The sequence below is a fragment of the Delphinapterus leucas genome, chromosome 13 (genome assembly GCF_059928025.1).
Source record: "Delphinapterus leucas isolate spDelLeu-1000000601 "Yukka" chromosome 13, BTC_Dleu_Yukka2, whole genome shotgun sequence".
Taxonomy (NCBI): domain Eukaryota; kingdom Metazoa; phylum Chordata; class Mammalia; order Artiodactyla; family Monodontidae; genus Delphinapterus; species Delphinapterus leucas.
Genome location: NC_143141.1, coordinates 65488888 through 65510224, shown reverse-complemented (window position 1 = coordinate 65510224; position 21337 = coordinate 65488888). Strand labels below are relative to the sequence as shown.

The window sequence follows — 21337 nt, the reverse complement described above, 5'->3', positions numbered from 1 at the left end:
ACCGTCTGGCATTATGCTGTGTAGTTCTTTGTTTATTATGTAACTCCTCTAGAATGGTAAATCCAGGAAGGCAAGCAAGGACTTTGTTTTATTCCCTGCTCCAAGCCCTGTGCCTAGAATCCTTGGCACATGGAACTCATTCAGTAGATATGTGCTGAATGAATGGGTGAAGGAAGGATTCATAGATTGCATCTCAGCTGGTACCATGAGGTGTGTCTCCCAGGACCACCTAGTGGCCACTGTGATACCCTAGGCTGATGCCATAGCTACTGCAGGACTTCAGATTCTAAAGGAGTGAGGTTTTAAAGGAGGGAGATTACCAGAGTAAGGTATGGGGAAAACAGTGATCCCAGACTCTTCTCCTCTTAACTCTATGTTCTATCTGCTAAGTTCTGTGATATTAGTTCTAATCCAAATTTGGGTTCCCTTAAAATAGCTCCATAGCTGGAACTCCCAAGAATTGTCTCAGAATGATGATGGGTTGCCTGTGTGCATGTATATTGTATACGTGAGAATTGGGATAGATTTCAGCAAAGCACAGAGTACCCAGCAGCACTGACTTTGTATTTGTCTTTCTAAATTTACTGGTCCATTTTACATGGCCTGTTTTTCCATTAATAAGTGTGCAGCATATCTGCTGTTATTATTTTATTTATTTATTTATTTTTGCGGTATGCGGGCCTCTCACTGTTATGGCTTCTCCCGTTGCGGAGCACAGGCTCCAGACGCGCAGGCTCAGCGGCCATGGCTCACGGGCCTAGCTGCTCCGCAGCATGTGGGATCCTCCCAGACTGGGGCACGAACCCGTGTCCCCTGCATTGGCAGGCGGACTCTCAACCACTGCGCCACCAGGGAAGCCCTGCTGTTATTTTTAAATGGCCATTTTAAGAGGTTTTGAAAGAGGAAGAATGCTTCAGTGTCAGATGTGGGAGACTACAGAAATTAAATAGCTAGAATGAGAATCTGGCAGTATAATTTTTCTTTTTCCATTTAGTAGTTTTTCATTCGTCTTTGGTTTTCTTTAAATCTGTGTTTAAAGCAGAAAACCCTTGAATGCGTTTGCTGCTTGTAGATCATGATTTTACTTTTCCTGTTGACATATGGACGTGGAAAAAGTCTACAACTGGCCAAGATGCAGGTTAAAGTGACTAGGATTGATACAGACTTGCCATTATTATTGTAAAGTCACTTTAATACTGGGTGACCCTGTCAATATTTTGAGGCTAACCTCTTAAAGAGAGATAATTAATATGATGAAACTAGCTTATTTCCCTTAATTACCTCTGTTGCAAGTGATCCTGTCACTTTAGTCTTTCTATATGTGGGGCAGTTGTTTTTTGTTTTGTTTTTTTTTTTTTTTAAGACGCCAGTTACAAAGTGTTGCCCGGGCAACCAGACTGAAGAGGTTGTTAATTAAGTTAAGTACTATATATAGACTTGATAGACATCATAGGGAAAGAGTAAGGAGAGGCTTCTCTTCAAATGGATAAAATTTAAAATTCAGAGGTAATATCAGAAAAGCCTTCTAAATGATAGAAAATATATGGTGTGTCTGTAGTTTTCTCCTTATTTTCTCCATGGAAGAGAGATGGAGTAGAGACACAGATGAATAAATGAAATTGACTGCAAGAATTATTTAGAAACAGGCTGAGAAGGAAGGTTTTAGGAAAACAATTCCTGATGCTATGGTAACCATAGTTGGGTTCAAGTGACAGGCTGATGATGGGGGAAGGGAAGGATGCTGGGTGAGTGGTCTAGATAATCTGTTGAAAAGTGAATAGAGGGTAGAATGAAGAGGAGAATAAAGCTAAGACACTTGATTACAAAATTAAAAAAAAGATTTAGATCTTAGAAGTCTAAATTCTTTGAAAGCATCACTTTACAATTTGCCAAGTCAGTATAACAGGCTTGAATCTTCTGCCTGCTAGTCATGAACTTAACAACACATCCTTGAAAAATTAAAGTAAAAACTGTTAGAAATATGAGGAGAAGTTGCTGGTTCATAGTGGGAGATTTTTTACAGATCCTTCTTGGAAATCAGGTAAAAAATGTAAGATGTAAGTGAGCTGAATGTCATAATTAAGCTTGATTTAATAGATTTGCAAGTTTGGATTCAATAAACAGAGAATACATGTCCTTTCCAAATACCTGTGTATTCAAAAAGTTGGCCATAGGCCACATGTACATACATGCATGCCAGAAAAACAAAAACAAAAGATAAACTCAAGAAATTAACAGAAGTAGAAAATTGTATAGCCTACATTTTCTGGCAGCAGGGCAGTGAAACTATAAATTAAACTGAAAAGGAAAGCCAAGGAGAAAGAAAGGAAAAAGGAAAGCCATGCAGAAATTTATTAGCACTGTCCTAAAAAGTCCTTAGTTAAAGAAGAGATCAAAACTGAATTAGAAATGAGTTACATTGAGAGTAGTACGTATCAAAAATTAGAATATAACCAAAGCAATATTTGGCTAAAGTATTAAAATCATAATTAAAGTTATTCACACTTCTGAGAAAGTAGAAGAGAAAGTGAACTAAGCATCAATTTTAAACCTAGAGAAAAGCCAGGTAAACAATCTGAAAGACAAAGAAGGAAGAGATTCAGAAACTTGAGAGAACCCATGAACACATAAACCACAAAAAAGAAAGCTTGCTCCATAAAGCCTGAAATGAATTTGTAACTCTAGATGAATTTGGTATTTCTTAATGTATATATTTCTTAATATATATAAATATGTTATATATATTTCTAACATATGTTAGTATAGATAATTCTAAAAAAGGTGGAACACCTGAATAATCTAATAACCAACAAAGAAATCTGTCCTTTCCTCCTTTAAAAATGTACTGAGTTCAGATAGGTTCATGAGTTATATGAAAACATCAAAGAATAGATAATTCCTGTGGTATATGAACTGCTTTACAGCCGAGAAAGAGGTAGAATGATAAACAGGTGATTGAAAAAGTTAGTATAACTCTGGAACTAAGACCAGATGAGGCCAGCACACACACACGAAAAGAGAGAGCTGCGGGCTAATATTACTCAAGCTTATTAATCTAAAAATCTTAAAATGTTAGGAAGTCACACCCAGCTGGATCTTTAGAAAGAGGGTTTATTCTAAGAAAACGAGGCTGGTTTAAAATCTACTAATTGATTATATTAGTAAATTAAAGGGAAAGCCAATATGAATCTTGAGAAAAGTTGAAAAAGCATTTATAATAAGATTCAATCCTCTTATGTGGTACCTTATGCCACGTGTGTTACTGAGGCAGGTCTTCAGAAGTAAATAAATCTCTCAGGGCTTGAGCTGCAAAATACATATCAGTCAGTGACAATGTTGGGACTGTTAAAAGAAACTTAAAGAGCAGAATAACTAGGAAGATCTAATATGCTGGGTTTTAATGAAAACATCTTTCTTTGAAGCTTATGTTTTTAAAATCTGATTATACATACCAAATATTTTCTAGAATAAGAATGTAATAGAATGTGATACAGAATAAGTTAATTACAGCACATTAACAAGAGTAGAAATTAAGTGCTGTTTGCAGTTAAAGTCATAACACTCTTATTAATTATGAGACCATGTGTTTGTGTTTGACAGATAAGAGATTACTCAGTGTGCTTTACACACTCCATCTCCCATACAGCCACGATTTGCTTTCTCCTCCTCAGCTCTTTGATTTGTTCTGCCCACGCTGATGGGAATCCAGGAGTGGAATTCCTCTTAATTGTGTCCTCTTCTGAAGGCAGTTGCTTGGGCTTGTCATATGAAAATTGGATATATGTATCCTCTGTATATCCTGCCGCAGCCACACTGGCCTCTTGCTCCTCTTGGGACACGCAGGAGTGCAGTAGCTGTGCCCTCTGCTGGGATGCTCTTCTCCCAAGTATCTCCATGGCCCACCCTTCCCTCCTTCAAATCTGTTCAAACATCAGCTTCCCAGTGATGCCTATTCCGACCAAATTGTGTTTTGTTTTGTTTTGTTTAATTTATCTTTGGCTGTGTTGGGTCTTCATTGCTGTGCTCAGGCTTTCTCTAGTTGCAGCGAGCAGGGGCTACTCTTCATTGCAGTGTGCGGGCTTCTCATTGCAGTGGATTCTCTTGTTGCAGAGCACAGGCTCTAGGTGCGCGGGCTTCAGTAGTTGTGGCACGCAGGCTCAGTAGTTGTGGCACACGGGCTTGGTTGCTCTGTGGCATGTGGGATCTTCCCAGACCAGGGCTCGAACCTGTGTCCCCTGCATTGGCAGGTGGATTCTTAACCACTGTGCCACCAGGGAAGTCCCCCGACCAAATTGTAACTGCCCCCCACTTCTTCCATGCACTCTAATTCCCTCTTGCTCTGTTCTATTCCCCCACCCAGCACTTATCACCCTCTGCTACTATATAGTTTGCTTATTTATAATATGTATTGTTTATTTTATATCACCCTCCAGTGCATTGTAAACTGTATAAGGGCCAGGATCTATGTTTGTTTTCCTTGTGGTGTATCCCAGGCTGCTGGAACAGCAGGCACTTAAGAAATATTTTTTAATGAATTTACTAGAACTATGAGTATGAAGGCTCTCCTGTGCTATCTTTTGATTAGACAAGAAATAGTTACACAAGGAAGATGGATGGTGAAATGAAAGATACAGCAGTCAAGGTAGAAATGACCTGAGGGACACTTGATTTTGGAAATAGACCTACTTTTGTAATATAAAGAGCTAAGTGGACTGGAAGTAAGGAAGCTTGGATTCTTGCTTTAATTTTACCACTGACCTTAGACACATCGCTTGAATTCTTGGACCTCAGGTTCTTTATCTACAAAATAGACTAAAATTTTTAGTTTAGAAGGCTGAACCAGGAGACCTCTTGCATCTAACCCTGCTTTGTGCTTCTTTGTGGATTTTACTTTAGGAAAGACAGAGCTTATGAACGTACCCCAATATGACATGGCATTATTTTCACCCAACATCTTCCGAACTCTTTCCACTCAAGGTCATGAGGCTATGATGATGTGCTTTTGGTTTATTTCAGACTTCTCTTTTCTTTTTTTCTTTTTTTTTGAGTTTAAAAAGGTATTATTCTATATTTTAAAAAATAGTGATAAAATATGCGTAATGTAAGCCATCTTCACTATATTTAAATGAAGGCATATTAATGCCACAGTTCAGTGGCATTAAGTACATTCACATTGTTTGTGCAACCATCACCACCATCCATCTCCAGAACGTTTATCTTTTTTTTTTTTCCCACACACAACACACTGTATTTTATTTTTACAAGAGATAAATAGACTGACGCCAAGCATTGTAAATGGATGACCACAACAAAAGCAACAATGATTGCAATTACCAAACATGAAACACACTCATGCTATGTCATAATATTGACATTCAGTCCAGGAATCCTGCACTGTAACAGCTCCTTTACTTTGCAGTGAAAATTGATTTGTATATTTTTTGCCTCTGAGTCCTTGTGGGATTTTTTTTTTATTCAAACAGAAAGTCACAAAAATTATAATCATCCTCATCAGTTCACTCAGTCCCGTGTAATTAATTTTTTTCATCTTGATCTTTGTTAGCGCTTTTGTGAGTTCATCAGTTTTCCGTTAGAGTTCTGAAAATGCTTCTTCATTCGGTTCAGCAGTATAGCCAGTTACCAGAGACCTGTACTTGTCAGTCTTTTCCATGAATTCCTTGAAGATGAAACCCTTTTACAGGAACATTTTTGCAAAAGCATCAGAGTCCACCCAGAACTGTCTGTAAATGACAAAAGCCTTAAACATGACCACGGTTAAAGATTTGATGAAAGTTCATGATAATGCAACTGACAAAGGCCTAATGGGGCTATAAGTTTCTTAAAAGCTTAAACCAAGAAACTGAGCTGTGGACTGGGGCTCCAGAAGCTAGGGCTTTTCTTGATTTATTTTTCTTATCTGTAAAATGGAAGTGCAGCAATAGGTTGGTGACATAATACTGTAGAAAGGAGAATGAGGTACATTTGATGGATTTCTGCTAGGGATAGAAACACACCAGATGCCATTTCGGGAAATTACATGGGAATTTGGCCTCAATATCCATCTTGCTAAAGCTTTCATATCATCTTAATCTGTTCATCTCCTCAAATTTCAGAGCTTGGAGGTCGAGTTCCTCCGTGGTGATTCTCATGCATCTTGTCTTCAGTCCCCAAAGCAGCCATTAGGTATTTGTGGGCCTGTTTTGGTGTTTAAATGTACACTGTTTTCAAAGAATGGCCCTTAAAACTCCTCTTAAACTTAAAGATCTTTCCATTGGTCAGTGACTGAGTCCTGTTTTCAGAGTCTCTACGTCACATAGGCATCTTCCCTCCGCCTTTCTTCACCTGGTCCATGTGCTGGACATGGATTGTTCAACACAAGGGAGGGGACGGGCCAATGGAGAAGGCAGCTTCCACCTCTTGCTCTGGTGTCATGAGCAGGTCACAGGAAAGATTTCCATGGGTGGCTTAGCTGTGTTTGAGGGTTCTCACCAGATTTCTGTCCCTCCTGTACTCTTTGTTAGTTAGTCTATCATCAGGGCTGCCTGCACTTATGGGGAAAGTGCCCCATGCTGCCCCTGGGCCTGTGCTAAACTCTTTCTCTCCCATTTAGAAGAGAAGCCAGATTGCTCCAAGGCCCGCTGTGAAGTCCAGTTCTCTCCGCGTTGTCCTGAAGACTCCGTTCTGATCGAGGGTTACGCGCCCCCCGGGGAGTGCTGCCCCCTCCCCAGCCGCTGCGTGTGCGACCCCGCGGGCTGCCTGCGGAAAGTCTGCCAGCCAGGATACCTGAACATACTTGTGTCCAAAGCCTCAGGGAAGCCGGGAGAGTGCTGTGACCTCTATGAGTGCAAACCAGGTATGCACGGGCTTGGTCCCAGCAGCCTCGCTGCTTTGCATCAGAGGGCAGCAGCAGCCAGCCTTCCCCCGCCCCCCCGCCCCACCCTGGCCACTTGACAGTGGGACGCTGCAAACCTGCTACTCTGGGCTAACAGCAGCCTGGCTTCTGCCCTCCAGCCAGAGAACCAGATAATCCACTGGTACAGAAGTGCCTTCAGAGAGGGACCTTGCCTTTTTCTCTTCTTCTTTTTTCTTCCTTCAAAGTATGCTTGATGGGGGCCGCAGGGTTAAAACTTATGGTACTGTGGTTGCCTGCTTCATTCCCCCAGAGGAGGTCGTCGTCCTCATTTGCAGATATATCTGTCACTTTAAAGTATTACATGTAAAAACAATCATCATACATAAAACAGAAAGTTATTTTTAGATAAATATATGCATCAAAATGCCAGACATTTTATAATGAAATACTCAGCCCCAGTCTTCCTCCTTGCCAGCTCCCCACCATCCGTCTGTTAGCTTTATAGCATGTGCTAAGTCATCTTTGACTGTTTACTCAACTTCTTTGCCACATTTGTTTTGTAGTCATGTCCCAGCTGTTTCTGGATCTATGGTATTTCTAACATCTTTGTTCTTGTGGCTGCATTTCTAATGTGGTCTGTGAATAGGTCTGGACTGCAGAGATTTCCTCTTCCAAAGTTTCTAACCATGGGTCAGATTTTTTTTAACTGCTTGGTAAATGTTCAAGCCAAGCAAGCCCTTGCCCTTGTTCGTCTCTTGAACTGTTTCATCAGAAATGCCTTGGGCTGATCGTCACCATCCATAGAACCACCACTGGTTTTAACTCTCTGTCTTTCTCTGTGTCTGCATCTTAACTCTTCAGTGTCTTGTTCCCTTCTTTCCTTGAACAGAAGATTTGGGTCATATTACAGTTCTCTAACGTTGATGGAAATGAAAATGCCAGTGCTAAGTAAGACAGGGTTTCCAGGAAGCAAGGAGACTACAAAAATTTGAAGAGCCAGTGTTTCATTTGGGGACTCAAAATGCAAGGAAACGTAACGGTGAATGGTGCCTCTGTTTGCCCCCCAGTTTTCAGCGTGGACTGCAGCACTGTGGAGTGTCCCTCCGTTCAGCAGGCCGTGTGCCCCCTGGACAGCTATGAAACTCAAGTCAGACTCACAGCGGATGGTTGCTGCACCCTGCCAACAAGGTCGGTCCGTCATTCGTTTTTTACGCTTTCTCCTCTGTCCTGTGTGTTAGCATCACGAAAGGCACAGTTTCAGGCATGCCGTTCGTTTTCTCCAAGGGTCAGAGAACCCTAATATCCTCCTGTTTCTATGGAGAAATCACTGAACGGTTACTATGACTTGGTAGTTCCATGTATCGTTCCTGGGGCCAAAGTCAACTGTCCTCAGGTTAAGTCCCTAATCCTTAGAGGTTCCTCAGGTTGGGGTGCCTGTGCACTTTTGCAGGCTGCAAACTAAACAGGCACTTGTGTCCCTCAGTCTGGAGCCGGGGAGGCAGCAAGGTATCGATCCATAGTAGGCATGTTATTTTATCCTGTGCAGTGAATCTTACAGGTGTTTAACCATTGTTTCCAATGGAGTGAAACACTGCATGCATCATAGAATTGCTCCCCAGGGATCCTTGACGTTTGCAATCACACATCTACCCAGACCTATAACTTGCTGAGGCAACAAGGAGTTTAAATTCCTATAATGCTTTCTGGAGGAACAAGCACATCTCTCTTTGGCTTGGTGGGGAAAAAGCTGCTGTCAGTTTAGTCTTAGTAGCCGGACATCCCCTTAACCCTGCAGGGCCAGACTTACTCCAGAACGCAAGGGTCCCCAGGCCCCCCATCCTTGACAGTCTTCATAGCACCACTGTAGAGCTGGTACTTTGTGCTTTGCTTTGGGAAAGACCGTGCTTGGAATCATGGGGTTTACGTTCTATTTCGCCTGCTGAGTGCCCTCTCCTCTTCCCTACCAGGTCCTCCCCTCCATATTTCCCAGGTCACTAAGTCATGATTTTGACTAAGCCATCTCATTTCTTTGAACTTTTGCTTTACATTTAATATCCAGAGTTAACATGGTACTTTCCTTAACCCCATATCTAAGCTCTCTCTCCCTCAGTCCCTGTGCCAGGCACTTAGCATCTGTGTTTGTTGCATGAGTAATTGTGATTAAACAAATGGTTTGCTAAGGTAGGAATGTGTATGGTCTGTAGTTAAGGAAAGTATCAGTCATTTGTCCATGATTGAAGTAGACATCCAGAGTTTGTTCTAATAACTACTTTTTTCTTCTTCCTTCTCTTAAAAAGTGTTAATTCTTTGACATTTACTAGCCATTGTTGTGTCAGAAACCGTAGGATTCTCTCAGACATATTTTACAGGACTTGCCCTATCCTTTATAGTGCATCATAAAACAGGCGCAGAGATTTTTGTGAAGGTAACATAGAGTGGCGTAGCACTTTCTTACGACACTGCGTTGTGATAATTTATGTGAAGATGTTTGGAAAGGGTTGAAGTATTGTGCAAACACAAGGTATTGCTAATCAGTAAGGGAGGAAATGGAGTATTACTAACAGGGACAGATGTCCCTTCAAGGTCTGCATGAAAAGGAAGGTGGCACATGATATTAGACCACCTAATTAATCAAGACTAAGCCAGTTGTCAATTAACAAGACCTTTAGAGAGCAAAAGGGACACTTCTCAATTCACTGTTACAAATGTAATGTAGCACCATTTGTATGTAGGAGGCACAGTAGGGTATTTTTTGCACTCTAAGGGGTCGAAATGGATAGAAGCAACAGGAAGACATACTTAATTTCAATTCAAGGAAAAAAAATTTTCTTACAACTAATGATGTACAGTCATGCACTGGGCTGCTTCCTGAGATAAACTGAGCTCCCTGGGGCCGGAGAGACTTCTTTCCGTCTGGATGGCCACCTTCCAGGAATGCTTAGAAGAAATGTTACCTTGGAAAGGAGGTTCAAGTAGAAGCCTTCCGTTTTTATCCCCAAGCTTCCGTGAGTCTGGTAAACATAAACCTTAGGGTGATTATTACGTATTGACCTAATTTTGACTTTGGCATTCAGAACCAAAGGATATTCAGTTAAAGGGCTCTAATGAAGAAATTGGAAGCATGGAGAAGGAAGCCATCCAAAAATCCCAGGGTAAATTATTTGCAGGGAGGGATAAGTTCTCACAGCTCTTTGGTTTCCTGTATTTTAAATAGTCAGTGACCCTTCCTCCCCTGCTGCCCCTTCTCCACATGCATCCTGTGTTCCCACCTGAACTGGATTCCCTCCATCCCCCAAGCTGTCTCGGGCTCTGGGCCTTTGCATTTGCAGTGAGCTCTTCCCTGATTGCCTTCCCCTTCTACAAACTTCTCCTCTTTCAGGACTACATTTCCTTCTCTTTGAAGTGTTTTTCAGTCTTCAGCCCCTAAAGATGACTTAGGTGTCTCTCCTCTGCTCCCTTGTAATCTAATTCCCATGTATCTCTTTTTTTTTTTTTTTCCCCCATGTATCTCTTTATCATAGCCCTTTTCATAATACATGGAAATCATTGATTTTTTTTGGTCAGTCTCTCCTACTCTCTGTGCTTCTCAGGGAAGGGAGTATTTTATAGCCTCTGGTACATAGAACAGGACTTGATATAAAATGGTAACCTACATTTATGAATGAGTGAATGAATGAATGAATGAACAGGCCCACTATTGGCCATGATGACTTATATGTCGAGGAAGAGAAAAATTATCTTCCTGCCATTAGGTGGTAATACTACTCCTTGTCTCACTATAAAACCCTTGCAGTTTCCCCCCAACCCCCTTCTTTATGGCCAGTTCTCAGTATTGCAGAAATCCTCCACTCCAAGCACTGGGCTCACCTCTCAAAGCATGAGGTGTCTTTATCTCTCCATTCTACCTTTTCTAATAGTATTGTTCATCCTGCAGGACTCCCAGTTAAATTCTACTTTATCCACAAGATCTTTGTTCTTCAGCCAACACCCGTCTCACTCCCTAGGTACTCCCAACATATCCTGTCCATGTTGCCAATTAATCATATACTTCCTTGCATTGTTATGTAACTGTTAACATGGGTAAAGTCTTGTCTCACCAGCTAAAGGACATTTCTACAGGTCAGGAATTGTGTCTTCTTTCTTTTCCTCTGTGTATGCATTAATTATGAATGAATCAGTAATGCAGAATACACTCAGACTGTGACTTAACCTAGTGGAGCATATTAAATGGGTTCCCACTTGTTAAGGAGGATGACAGACAGGTCATACTTTGATAAGAGAATAAAAACCCAAACAATCACGTGAAAGTGGAAATAAAAAGAAGAGAGCCTAATACGTTGTAATACTGGTAGTATTTTAAGAGAAGAAAACTACCTAACTTTATCCTTGTGTGTGATCCACGTCAAAGGTTTTCTCTTTGAGACCATGATTAGGTATAAAGAAGAGCATTTTAGAATATGCAAAGCCCTGTTATGATGACTTGGCCTTTACCAGCATATTTATAAAGAGCACTGCTAAGAAATTAGAGCCATTTGAGATCAAAACTGATTGTGTGGCGAATTCAGGGGGAAAAGCCCTTTACAGTCAGGGCAGAGTAAGGTAAAATATTGGAAACTTTAGCAGTAGAGGTTTACCTTAGGTGGAAGTCACAGCCCCTTTTTTGTAGGACTTATTATACTTGCATAGACTAAAAAAGGAATTTGTGGACATTCTGCCCTCATCTTAAAGAATAAATCCCTCCCTCCTTCATTACCATCCAAATGGAATTGCCATTCCCAGTGAGACTGTGTCACCCATTAAGGCCCCTGACTGCCCTGTTTGGGTGTAAGTACTTGCTCACTTGGTGAATTTTCTTTTGAGTTGCCTGTTCTCAGTTCATTTATTCATTCAGTTATTCATTCATTCATGGAACATGAGCTGAGCTCTTCCAAGTGATAGATACTCCCCTCCAGATGTCCTTATGGTGCATGGATATCTCTTTCCACTTCCATGCCTGACAAGTACTGGTTCTCCCACCCACCTCTGCCCTTTCTAAGGATATGTTAGTCCTTCTCCCCTTGCTGAGTCTCTGCGTTTTTTTAATGGCCCATCCTTCATTGTCCCCTCTTTCGCTGTCTTTTCTCCTGAACTTCATCCTGTTTAGATATAATTCTTTGTGATATAATTATCATTTTAAAATCTTCCTTCCCTCAACTTGGTTTAGGTGTCCAAGCACTCCGCTAATTCTTTTCATCCTCTTCTCTTCTGTTGGTGCTAGAATATGTTGTGAGGTATATGGCAGCTCATCATACCTTTCAGGAGATAGTAAAAAGGAATGAGACTTAGTGGCTCTGGGCCTTAAACTGGGCCTGAACCCTGCGTGATGACAAAAAGGAAAAATGGGACTGTCCATGGGGCTCATGACACCTCATGGTCTTTGCAAGACCCTTTGTACGTGTGTGCATGCCAGTGCCTCCATGGAAAAGGAAACTTACAAAGAGAAAGTTATGTCAAATGCTTTGATCAAATGATGTCTTTGCAGGGAAGGAAAAACAGGAAAGTCTTTAAGTAACATCTAGGTGGCAGTAACAGTGACAGCTTAACTTGTACCTTGCTGTTTACAAAGCATTTTTTACTTTTGCTGCCCTCATTTTGTCATCTTTCTGACTCCATGAGAAACTTACGGATATGAAAACAGAGGTTGAGAGAATAAGTGACTTGTGCAAGATCACAAATGTTTTTTGGTACAAGGGACAGAGCAGGTCCAAGTCTTCGGCCCAGGTTCTTTGATTCAAAGCCCTATGCTCTCCAGTGCAGTTTTTTTTTTTTTTTTTGTACAATGTTCTGTTGTTGTTTTTAAGTTCAGGAAATATATTAAAGAATATGAATTTATATCTCACCATCATGTTTGTTTATATCAGCATAGTACATATTAACACAATATACCCATGTTTCAGTTACACATTGCTGTGTAACAAGACACCCCCAAAAGTAGTTGCTTAAAACAATGAAGATTTATTATTTCTCATGCCTCAGTGTTTTAACTGGGAGGTTCTTCTGTAGGCAGCTGGTGGGTCATCTGGGGCTAGATGGTCTACGGTGGCATCATTCTCACATATCTGGCTGGAAAGGCCTGTCACCCCCTGTGTGGTCCTTCATCCTGGCTCCTCTATGTGATGGCAGAAGCAAGGGAGGAAGCAGCAAAGCCTTAAAAGAGACCAAGAACCTGGAAGTCACACAGCATGACCTCCACTGCATTCTGATAGTGTAAGCAATTCACAGGGAGAGCCTTGGTTCAAAGTGTGGGGCAGTGGATTCCACCTCTTGATGGGAGAAGCTGCAAAGAATTTGTGACTTTTTTTTTTTGCGGTACACAGGCCTCTCACTGTTGTGGCCTCTCCCGTTGTGGAGCACAGGCTCCAGATGCGCAGGCTCAGCGGCCATGGCTCACGGGCCCAGCCGCTCCGTGGCATGTGGGATCTTCCTGGACCGGGGCACGAACCCGTGTCCCCTGCATCGGCAGGTGGACTCTCAACCACTGCGCCACCAGGGAAGCCCTGTGACCATTTTTAATCCACCATAACATACATGTCATCAAAATAGGGGCCTCCTTAGGTTTCATTTTCTAATGGTCGAAAGTTGGTGGAGTGTTGCAGCTCTGCGACCTTTCCAAAGACTAATGTCCTTCTGGCCCTGGGACTCAGCGCCCTCCTTTCTCTCAGCTGCTCTGTTTCTGCTTCTCCCTTCACTTGCCAGTCAGCAGTTCACCTGGGAGTAGATAAATGATTTAGGAGCCTCTGAGCACCACCTCGACTTTAAGCATCATTTAGCCGATCATTATTTTTAACTCCTCTCCTTATGGAATGTTGTGACTATCTAGTTAATCTTGGTTTTCTCTCATCACACAACAGGGAATGCCATTTTTGGACGCCATAAGATCTGCCTGATAAAACCAGGTCAATTTTTAAAACAAACAGAAAAAAAAACCAAACTTTCAAAGATGTACATAGTAATTCCCTTGGTAATGGTTGATTCTGGAATGGATAGTTGTTTGAGAGAAATATACCCACCAGGTGTGGTTGGAGGGTAGATCCAGCCTGCGCTGTACCTCTGTGCATCCCATGTCCTCCTGTGTCGGCCAGCTTAGACTATTTATTAAGAAGAAAGCTCCCAGATCATGTTTTGTTTTGTTTTTTCTCTGCACTCCTCACCCTTTGCTATCCCCGATGTATGTGCTGCATTTTACAGAGTTTTCCCTTTGCCTCTGTAATTTTTCACCAGGCTTTTTAGATACAGGTTCACAGGGGAGAAATTAACTAGTTAAAAATCTAAAAAGTAATACCTTTACTGTATTCCCTTTTACCGTAAGTCAAATGAGTGTTTCAATATCCTTATGCCTTTTGCTTTGTTATGTAACTGTTCTTATGTTTTTATTAAGAAGATGAATGAATATAATATGTTATTGACAGTCACCCATTCTAAATTTACTTTAATGAGATTTGTCCCCAACCTTTTGTTTTGAAACATTCTGTTTTCAATTTCTGTCTCTAAATATCCATTCCTTAATAGTTATTTAGAAAAATCCAATCCAGTTATTTTGAGGTGGAAATAAATTAAGTCAGTGTTTATAATGTTGAAAAACTTAAAATAGGGTTTCTCCTGGGTTGTGTGCAGTGTATCAAGCCAGGTTCCCAAGCTCTCTCCTGTCTGCAGCCTCTCTCTGACTACAGGGTCTGATTCTCTTCCAGAACCTATATCCAGAACATTTATATCTCTTGCTTTCTGAGACTATACTGAAAATCCTCTTTTATTTTTAAATCAAGATTTGGAAGCATTTTTAACTTTTTCTTCTTAGTCCAAAGTAATTAAAAGTTTTAGATTATCTGTAGGCTAAAATGTTGACTGTTATGTGACTTCGGTTTTCTCGAAAACGTTTAATAGAATGTCTTGAGCACATTAGATTCTGAGTACAGTTCCAGTGAAAATGCAGCTGAACCTGAATCCCAGCGCTGCCCCACCCACAGGAGGCAGGTTGCATGGCTGTCCCGTTTCAGGAAGGGTCCTGCCCGCTGAGTGGCAGAGCCAGGCTTTGTGAGCACAAATCACCAGCTAGCACCGTACTGCTGTGGTCCTGAGCTCACTCCCCAAAGCCCCTCTCCAGCCCCACCACTCAGGGGACCTAACATTCCATGTCATACACTTGCTTTTACAGTGTAGTGTGTGGGCAAATGTGTACATGTGAGTAGACCGTTCAGCAGCTAAAGAATACTCCTTCACACGTCACCTGGTGCTATGTAGAAAAAACCTGTGCCTGGATAACTGAGTTCTAGAATCCACGTCCACTTTTGCATGAATCTGGACAAGCCTCACAACATCTGGGTCTGTTTTCTTACCTGAGAGAGAAGGAGGGGTGGAGGGATTTGATGATCTCAAAAGTAGCTTCTACTTAAATTTAAATTTTTTGACTTTTCCCAAACCCTTTAGAGAGGGGAAAAAAAAAAAACACCCCAATCTGCTGGTGATAGGAGACTCCTGAGAAAGAAATGAGAAGGGAAGTTTTAGAAAATCCCAGAACTCAGAAGATAATGGGAGAGATATATGGTTTTCATCATGAAGGGGATAAAGTCCAAAGGAAGTCATAATAGAATTACGGTTACTTTTTCTTTTTTTTCCATTTTCTTTTAAAAAAAAATAGGAAAGGCAAAATGAAATAATAGTAATAATTTTTTTCTTAGACTAATAATTTAAACCAGGATGCTCAGAACTGGTTGAATTGTGAAAACTGAGTGGTAATCCAACAAAATAGATTGCCTGTTGGTTAATGGCTAGTTGAATATTGCTAGTTAGTTTTTTTTTTTTTTAATATCTGTAAATAGATAGCCCCTTATATAGCAGGAGCAGAGACTGTGTGGCCAAAGGCTGAATCCATAAGATAAGGACTTACTGTGTTAAACTGCTTTCTCATTGAATGTGGATATCTCTGCCTGTCGGCCTGCCTTTCTGGGTACGTTGTGGGGAGCGTGCTGGGTGTGGCATCCTCGTACCCCTGCATGCTCACCACCATGAACTCCCATCAGCCTGTGCATGGCTGCTGGCTGGCTCCCACACCAGTATTTGTACCTGTCTTTCCCCAGCTCTTGCTACCCCACTTCCCTTAAGGTAAAGTCTGTCTTTGTCTCTCTTCCCTGTCACTCCTCTTTATGCAGCGTCTCCATATTTTTATTGCATTTTCCTTTATTTCACACTAACTTGTATATACACACAGAGAGCATTATATTTGTGGAAGAGGTTTAGATTCTGTTCCTAACTTTATGATTACACCATTTCTTTCTATGTCTCTTAAAATAAAAAATGGTCTACTGAGTTAAGTTCCCTTTTCTTTGTTTGAGCCTCAGTTTTATTTCTGTCTTGTAAGACATTGACCTTAGAAGACAATTTCTCACTCATACTGTGTCATATTATAACAGCTACAAACACTGTAATTCCAGGAAAGGAAACAAGAAAAAAGGAAGGATGCCTAACCCTGTTGTATCAGAAAGATACATCAGATATACAGCCCATGACCAGAATGAAGGTCATGAATTTTTTTTCCTTTACCACAACATCTAGATAGTCTGCTGCTTCAGGTTGAAAATCTAGGATGCTTAGTTCCCATTCCTCCATCCTGATTTCTCTGTGCTCTCAAGAAAATTTGTCTTGTTGGTACTGTATTGTATTACAATAATAGAGTCTTAGCAGATTGCTGCACGATGTTTCTTGTGACTGGATGTAGATATTTAGAAAAGAAGCTTTCCGGGGTTTCAGAATTTATAGCCTGAAATTGACTCATCCCCGCTGAAGCCAACAGAATGGAATCTTTGGCAGGTTGTCTTTTCCTTTCAGAAGCGCTTGAGTTACAGCAAAATTAATCTAACCACGGGACTTCCCTCGTGGCGCAGTGGTTAAGAATCTGCCTGCCAATGCAGGGGACATGGGTTCGAGCCCTGGTCCAGGAAGATCCCACATGCTGCAGAGCAACTAAGCCCGTGTGCCACAACTACTGAGCCTGCGCTCTAGAGCCCGTGAGCCACAACTACTGAACCCGTGTGCCACAACTACTGAAGCCCACGCGCCTAGAGCCCGTGCTCCGCAACAAGACAAGCCACCACAGTGAGAAGCCTGCGCACCGCAACAAAGAGTAGCCCCTGCTCACCGCAACTAGAGAAAGCCGGCGCGCAGCAACAAAGACCCAACACAACCCAAAAAAAATTAATTAATTAAAAAAAAATTAATCTAATCACAAAGCTACAGTGAGTGAAAAACAAGGTGCAGATTTGGAAATGCTCAGTTAAATGGCCAAGACTCATTGAGAACCTCATGGAAGACAGAGAACACTGGGCTTGGTGGTAATGAATAAGATAGGGACAAGGCTTGAAGGAACTTATTACCTTACAAATATTACCTCCACCAGTCTCAGAAAAGTCGCAGACCTTTGGAAGGTAATAAGAAGGGAACACACACACACACACACACACACACACACACAGAATCACTGATGATCATTTTTCATATCCCTCCATATTTGCCTGTAGTTTCAAAGCTTGGAATCTACAGGTATGATCTTACAGAGAAGTCCCATTGTATCCCTCTGCTCCATTAACATCTCTCCGCCTTTGAGTAATAGTCTTGGAGGGACAGTGTCAAGACTTTGCTGCTACACTTACACTTGGGTGATTCAGCTTTCCAGAGCTCCCCAGTCAAGCCTTGACTGCAGAGCCTCAGCCTATCATTCTGCTGGTTGACGCCTTTAGGAGGGTGTTGAGGGGCCAGAGGGTGGGTGGGAGGATTACACAAGGGTCAGGAACACGGAGGACAAGACTGTCATCACAGGGCACATCAGCCCAACCGGACACGGATGTCAAAGCCAGAAACTTCCTGCATGTGGCTCAGAAAAGGCAGGTTCCTTTTCAAAGCTCAGGGAGCCCCCCCTTAGTTCTTTGAGATGGTGTTAAGTTCTTTAGACCATCAAATAACAGTTATTGTAGATCCCTATGCTCTTAACAGTGTGCTAGGTAATTAAGTTGCGTGTATCATGCTTATGGAAACTAACCAGTGGAAATTATCCCTGAATATTCATTTTCAAAAGTACTTTATCAAATTAAGAATCTTGTAATGAATTATCATGTCCATCTGTTCCCAAGACCTTGTCTTGAAGAAGACGGCACTTACTAACAGTTTTGGGGGTTTTTTGATAAGATTAATCTTCTAGTAGACAAATATCTCTAATTCAGTTCACTTTTTGGTTGTTCCCTTTAATTTGAATAATTATCCAGCTTCTTTTGGGGAATAAATAAAATTAAGTTATCCAATATGTAAAATATGGATTAGCATAGCACAGATTTAAAACATTCCTGACTCTTGACATGCTGTCATGGTAGCATTCTCTCTGTTTCTAAACACATGCAGAAAAATTTGGAAATATATTTGAAGCCCTTCTTTCTCAACTAAGAAAAGAACATCTATTCTGTTGCCCTCTGTCACAGTAATTTTTGGCCCAAAAGAGCAAGTCAACTCATGACGAAAAAAGCCAGAGTCTATATTAAACTCTGATGTTTTTAAAACAAAATAATTGTAGGAATTCCATGTTATTATTGGACTTATCCCCAGAATGAAGAAAATATGCTTTCCTAGAAGTAAAGCCCTTGCCCATTGGAGATGAACTATCTCCCTAGTAGAGAGTTTAATTTGTCAATAATTCACTTCAGATGTGGAAGCCCTGCACTTCCTATACTAGTGCCTTGTGTCTTTGGCGTTTCACCATGCATTAGACCAGTGTCTAGTCTTAGTTTATATTTGTTTCAGTCCTGAAACAAAGCTCAGGGCTCTCACTCAGAGGCTTTCAGTTTGATCTGAGTGAGCCTGGCCATCACCAGATGATAAAGACATGGCCTTCTGACTCTCGCTCAAAGAGAGTAACTCAGCTGAATTCCATAAGACTGTGGATTAAGTTGGAAAGCGGAATGCACAGCCTGGATAGTATTGAACCTCAGAGGGCTTTCCCCACCCACCCTCATTTGAAATCATCACCATCCTGACAGCTGAACGGGAGAACAGCTCCAGACAGTTCTGCAAAAATGTTTTGTGAAGCTGTTTACATAACTAATAAGCAAATCTAACATATTCAAACCCTACCTCTTCTGGAAATGCCAGAAGCAACCCCACATTTGGTGTACTGTATTTTACTCTTCATCTGCACCGTTACGTGGGATGTAAGTGATAGGACTCACTACTGTGTGGACACAGAGTGCAGAGGGTTCAGGGTTATATTTGCCCAGCAGATGTTTAACTGCTTGACTGCAGCCCTGAAGGTGGAGGCAGCTGGTTTCTCTTGGCCTTGATGCTCGGTTAGTCTGTTGTGAATGTATCACACAGACAAGTGCATTTTAAATGAACCTTTCCTGATTTTACCTTTGTTTGTATGTCATGACTCTTACGATAAGATGATGGAGTACTCTGATCTCCATCACTAGATCATGGATTCTTGAAGACTCTTATGACACTTCCTAAGACATTAGATTGTGTACTTTTTTGAGGACAAGGTTGCACCTTGTAAGTCTCACTCTCATCATTGCCTACCACAGTATATGCTTTTGGTTAAATTTATAGATAGTTAAGCTGCGGCAAGTCCTAGCATCAGAATCCCACAGTGTTTTTAGTCTGTGTGGAGAACAAATATTCGAGTGTTTATCATGCGCTGGATGTTATTGCTAACCTTGTAGGAATAAGATGTAGACACTGATGTCAAGGAGCTTACCATCTAAAGGAAAGGCATATACATGCCACATCTTCTTTATCCATTCATCTGTCGATGGACAGTTAGGTTGCTTCCATGTCCTGGCTATTGTAAACAGAGCTGCAGTGAGCATTGTGATACATGACTCTTTGAATTATGGTTTTCTCAGGGTATACGCCCAGTAGTGGGATTGCTGGGTTGTATGGTAGTTCTATTTTTAGTTTTTTAAGGAACCTCCATACTGTTCTCCATAGTGGCTGTATCAATTTACATTCCCACCAACAGTGCAAGAGGGTTCCCTTTTCTCCACACCCTCTCCAGCATTTATTGTTTCTAGATTTTTTGATGATGGCCATTCTGACCATGTGAGGTGATACCTCATAGTTGTTTTGATTTGCATTTCTCTAATGATTAGTGATGTTGAGCATTCTTTCATGTGTTTGTTGGCAATCTGTATATCTTCTTTGGAGAAAGAAGATGTGGCACATATATACAATGGAATATTACTCAGCCATAAAAAGAAACAAAATTGTGTTATTTGTAGTGAGGTGGATGGACCTAGAGTCTGACATACAGAGTGAAGTAAGTCGGAAAGAGAAAAACAAATACCCTATGCTAACACATATATATGGAATCTTAAAAAAATAAATGGTTATGAAGAATCTAGGGGCAGGACAGGAATAAAGACACAGACGTAGAGAATGGACTTGAGGACACTGGGAGGGGGAAGGGTAAGCTATGACGAAGTGAGAGAGTGGCATGGACTTATATATACTACCAAATGTAAAATAGATAGCTAGTGGGAAGCAGCCGCATGGATCAGCTCGGTGCTTTGTGACCACCTAGAAGGGTGGGATAGGGAGGGTGGGAGGGAGACACAAGAGGGAGGAGATATGGGGATATATGTATATGTATAGCTGATTCACTTTGTTATAAAGCAGAAACTAACACACCATTGTAAAGCAATTATACTCCAATAAAGATGTTAAAATTCATAAATAAATAAAGGAAAGGCAAACATGTAGAAAACAATGCAATTTAGAGGGCTACGTGCTTTAGAGATAGAAGTGTGCAAAAAACAGTAAGCTCACAGAGCAAAGAGATCCTATTTGGAAAACTGTTGGATTTGACTTTTGAGCTCAGTCTTTAAGAATGAGTCAGAGTTCACCAGATGGAGAAAGAGGAAAGGGCATTCTAGGCTATTGTGGTCATTGATTTTTAAACTTTTAATGTGTCTTGCAACTTAAAACATTACCACTAGAAAAGGGAACCCTCTTGCACCGTTGGTGGGAATGTAAATTGATACAGCCACTATGGAGAACAATATGGAGTTTCCTTAAGAAACTAAAAGTAGAACTACCATACAACCCAGCAATCCCACTACTGGGCATATACCTTGAGAAAACCATACTTCAGAAAGAGTCATGTACGACAATGTTCATTGCAGCACTATTTACAATAGCCAGGACACGGAAGCAACCTAAGTGTCCACCGACAGATGAATGGATAAAGAAGATGTGGCACATATATCCAATGGAATATTACTCAGCCATAAAAAGAAACAAAATTGAGTTATTTGTCGTGAGGTGGATGGACATAGAGTCTGTCATACAGAGTGAAGTAAGTCGGAAAGAGAAAAACAAATACCGTATGCTGATACATATATATGGAATCTAAAAAAAAAAAAAAGGTTCTGAAGAACCTAGGAGCAGGACAGGAATAAAGATGCAGGC

At 41.2% G+C, this 21337-nt stretch overlaps 1 protein-coding gene across 5 annotated transcripts in view; it reads left to right on the top strand.

The window, feature by feature from the left end:
• The window catches only part of CRIM1 (cysteine rich transmembrane BMP regulator 1), a 207945-nt gene that overhangs the window by 90110 nt on the left and 96498 nt on the right, over nucleotides 1-21337 (top strand). For 4 of the 5 annotated variants that reach the window (XM_089923288.1, XM_022574097.3, XM_022574098.3 and 1 more), the window contains 2 exons: nucleotides 6611-6853; nucleotides 7921-8041. In XM_089923288.1, the coding sequence (XP_089779414.1) occupies nucleotides 6611-6853; nucleotides 7921-8041 (364 nt within the window). The remainder of the gene's footprint in view (nucleotides 1-6610; nucleotides 6854-7920; nucleotides 8042-21337) is intronic. The other variant, XM_022574100.3, reaches the window with a different exon arrangement.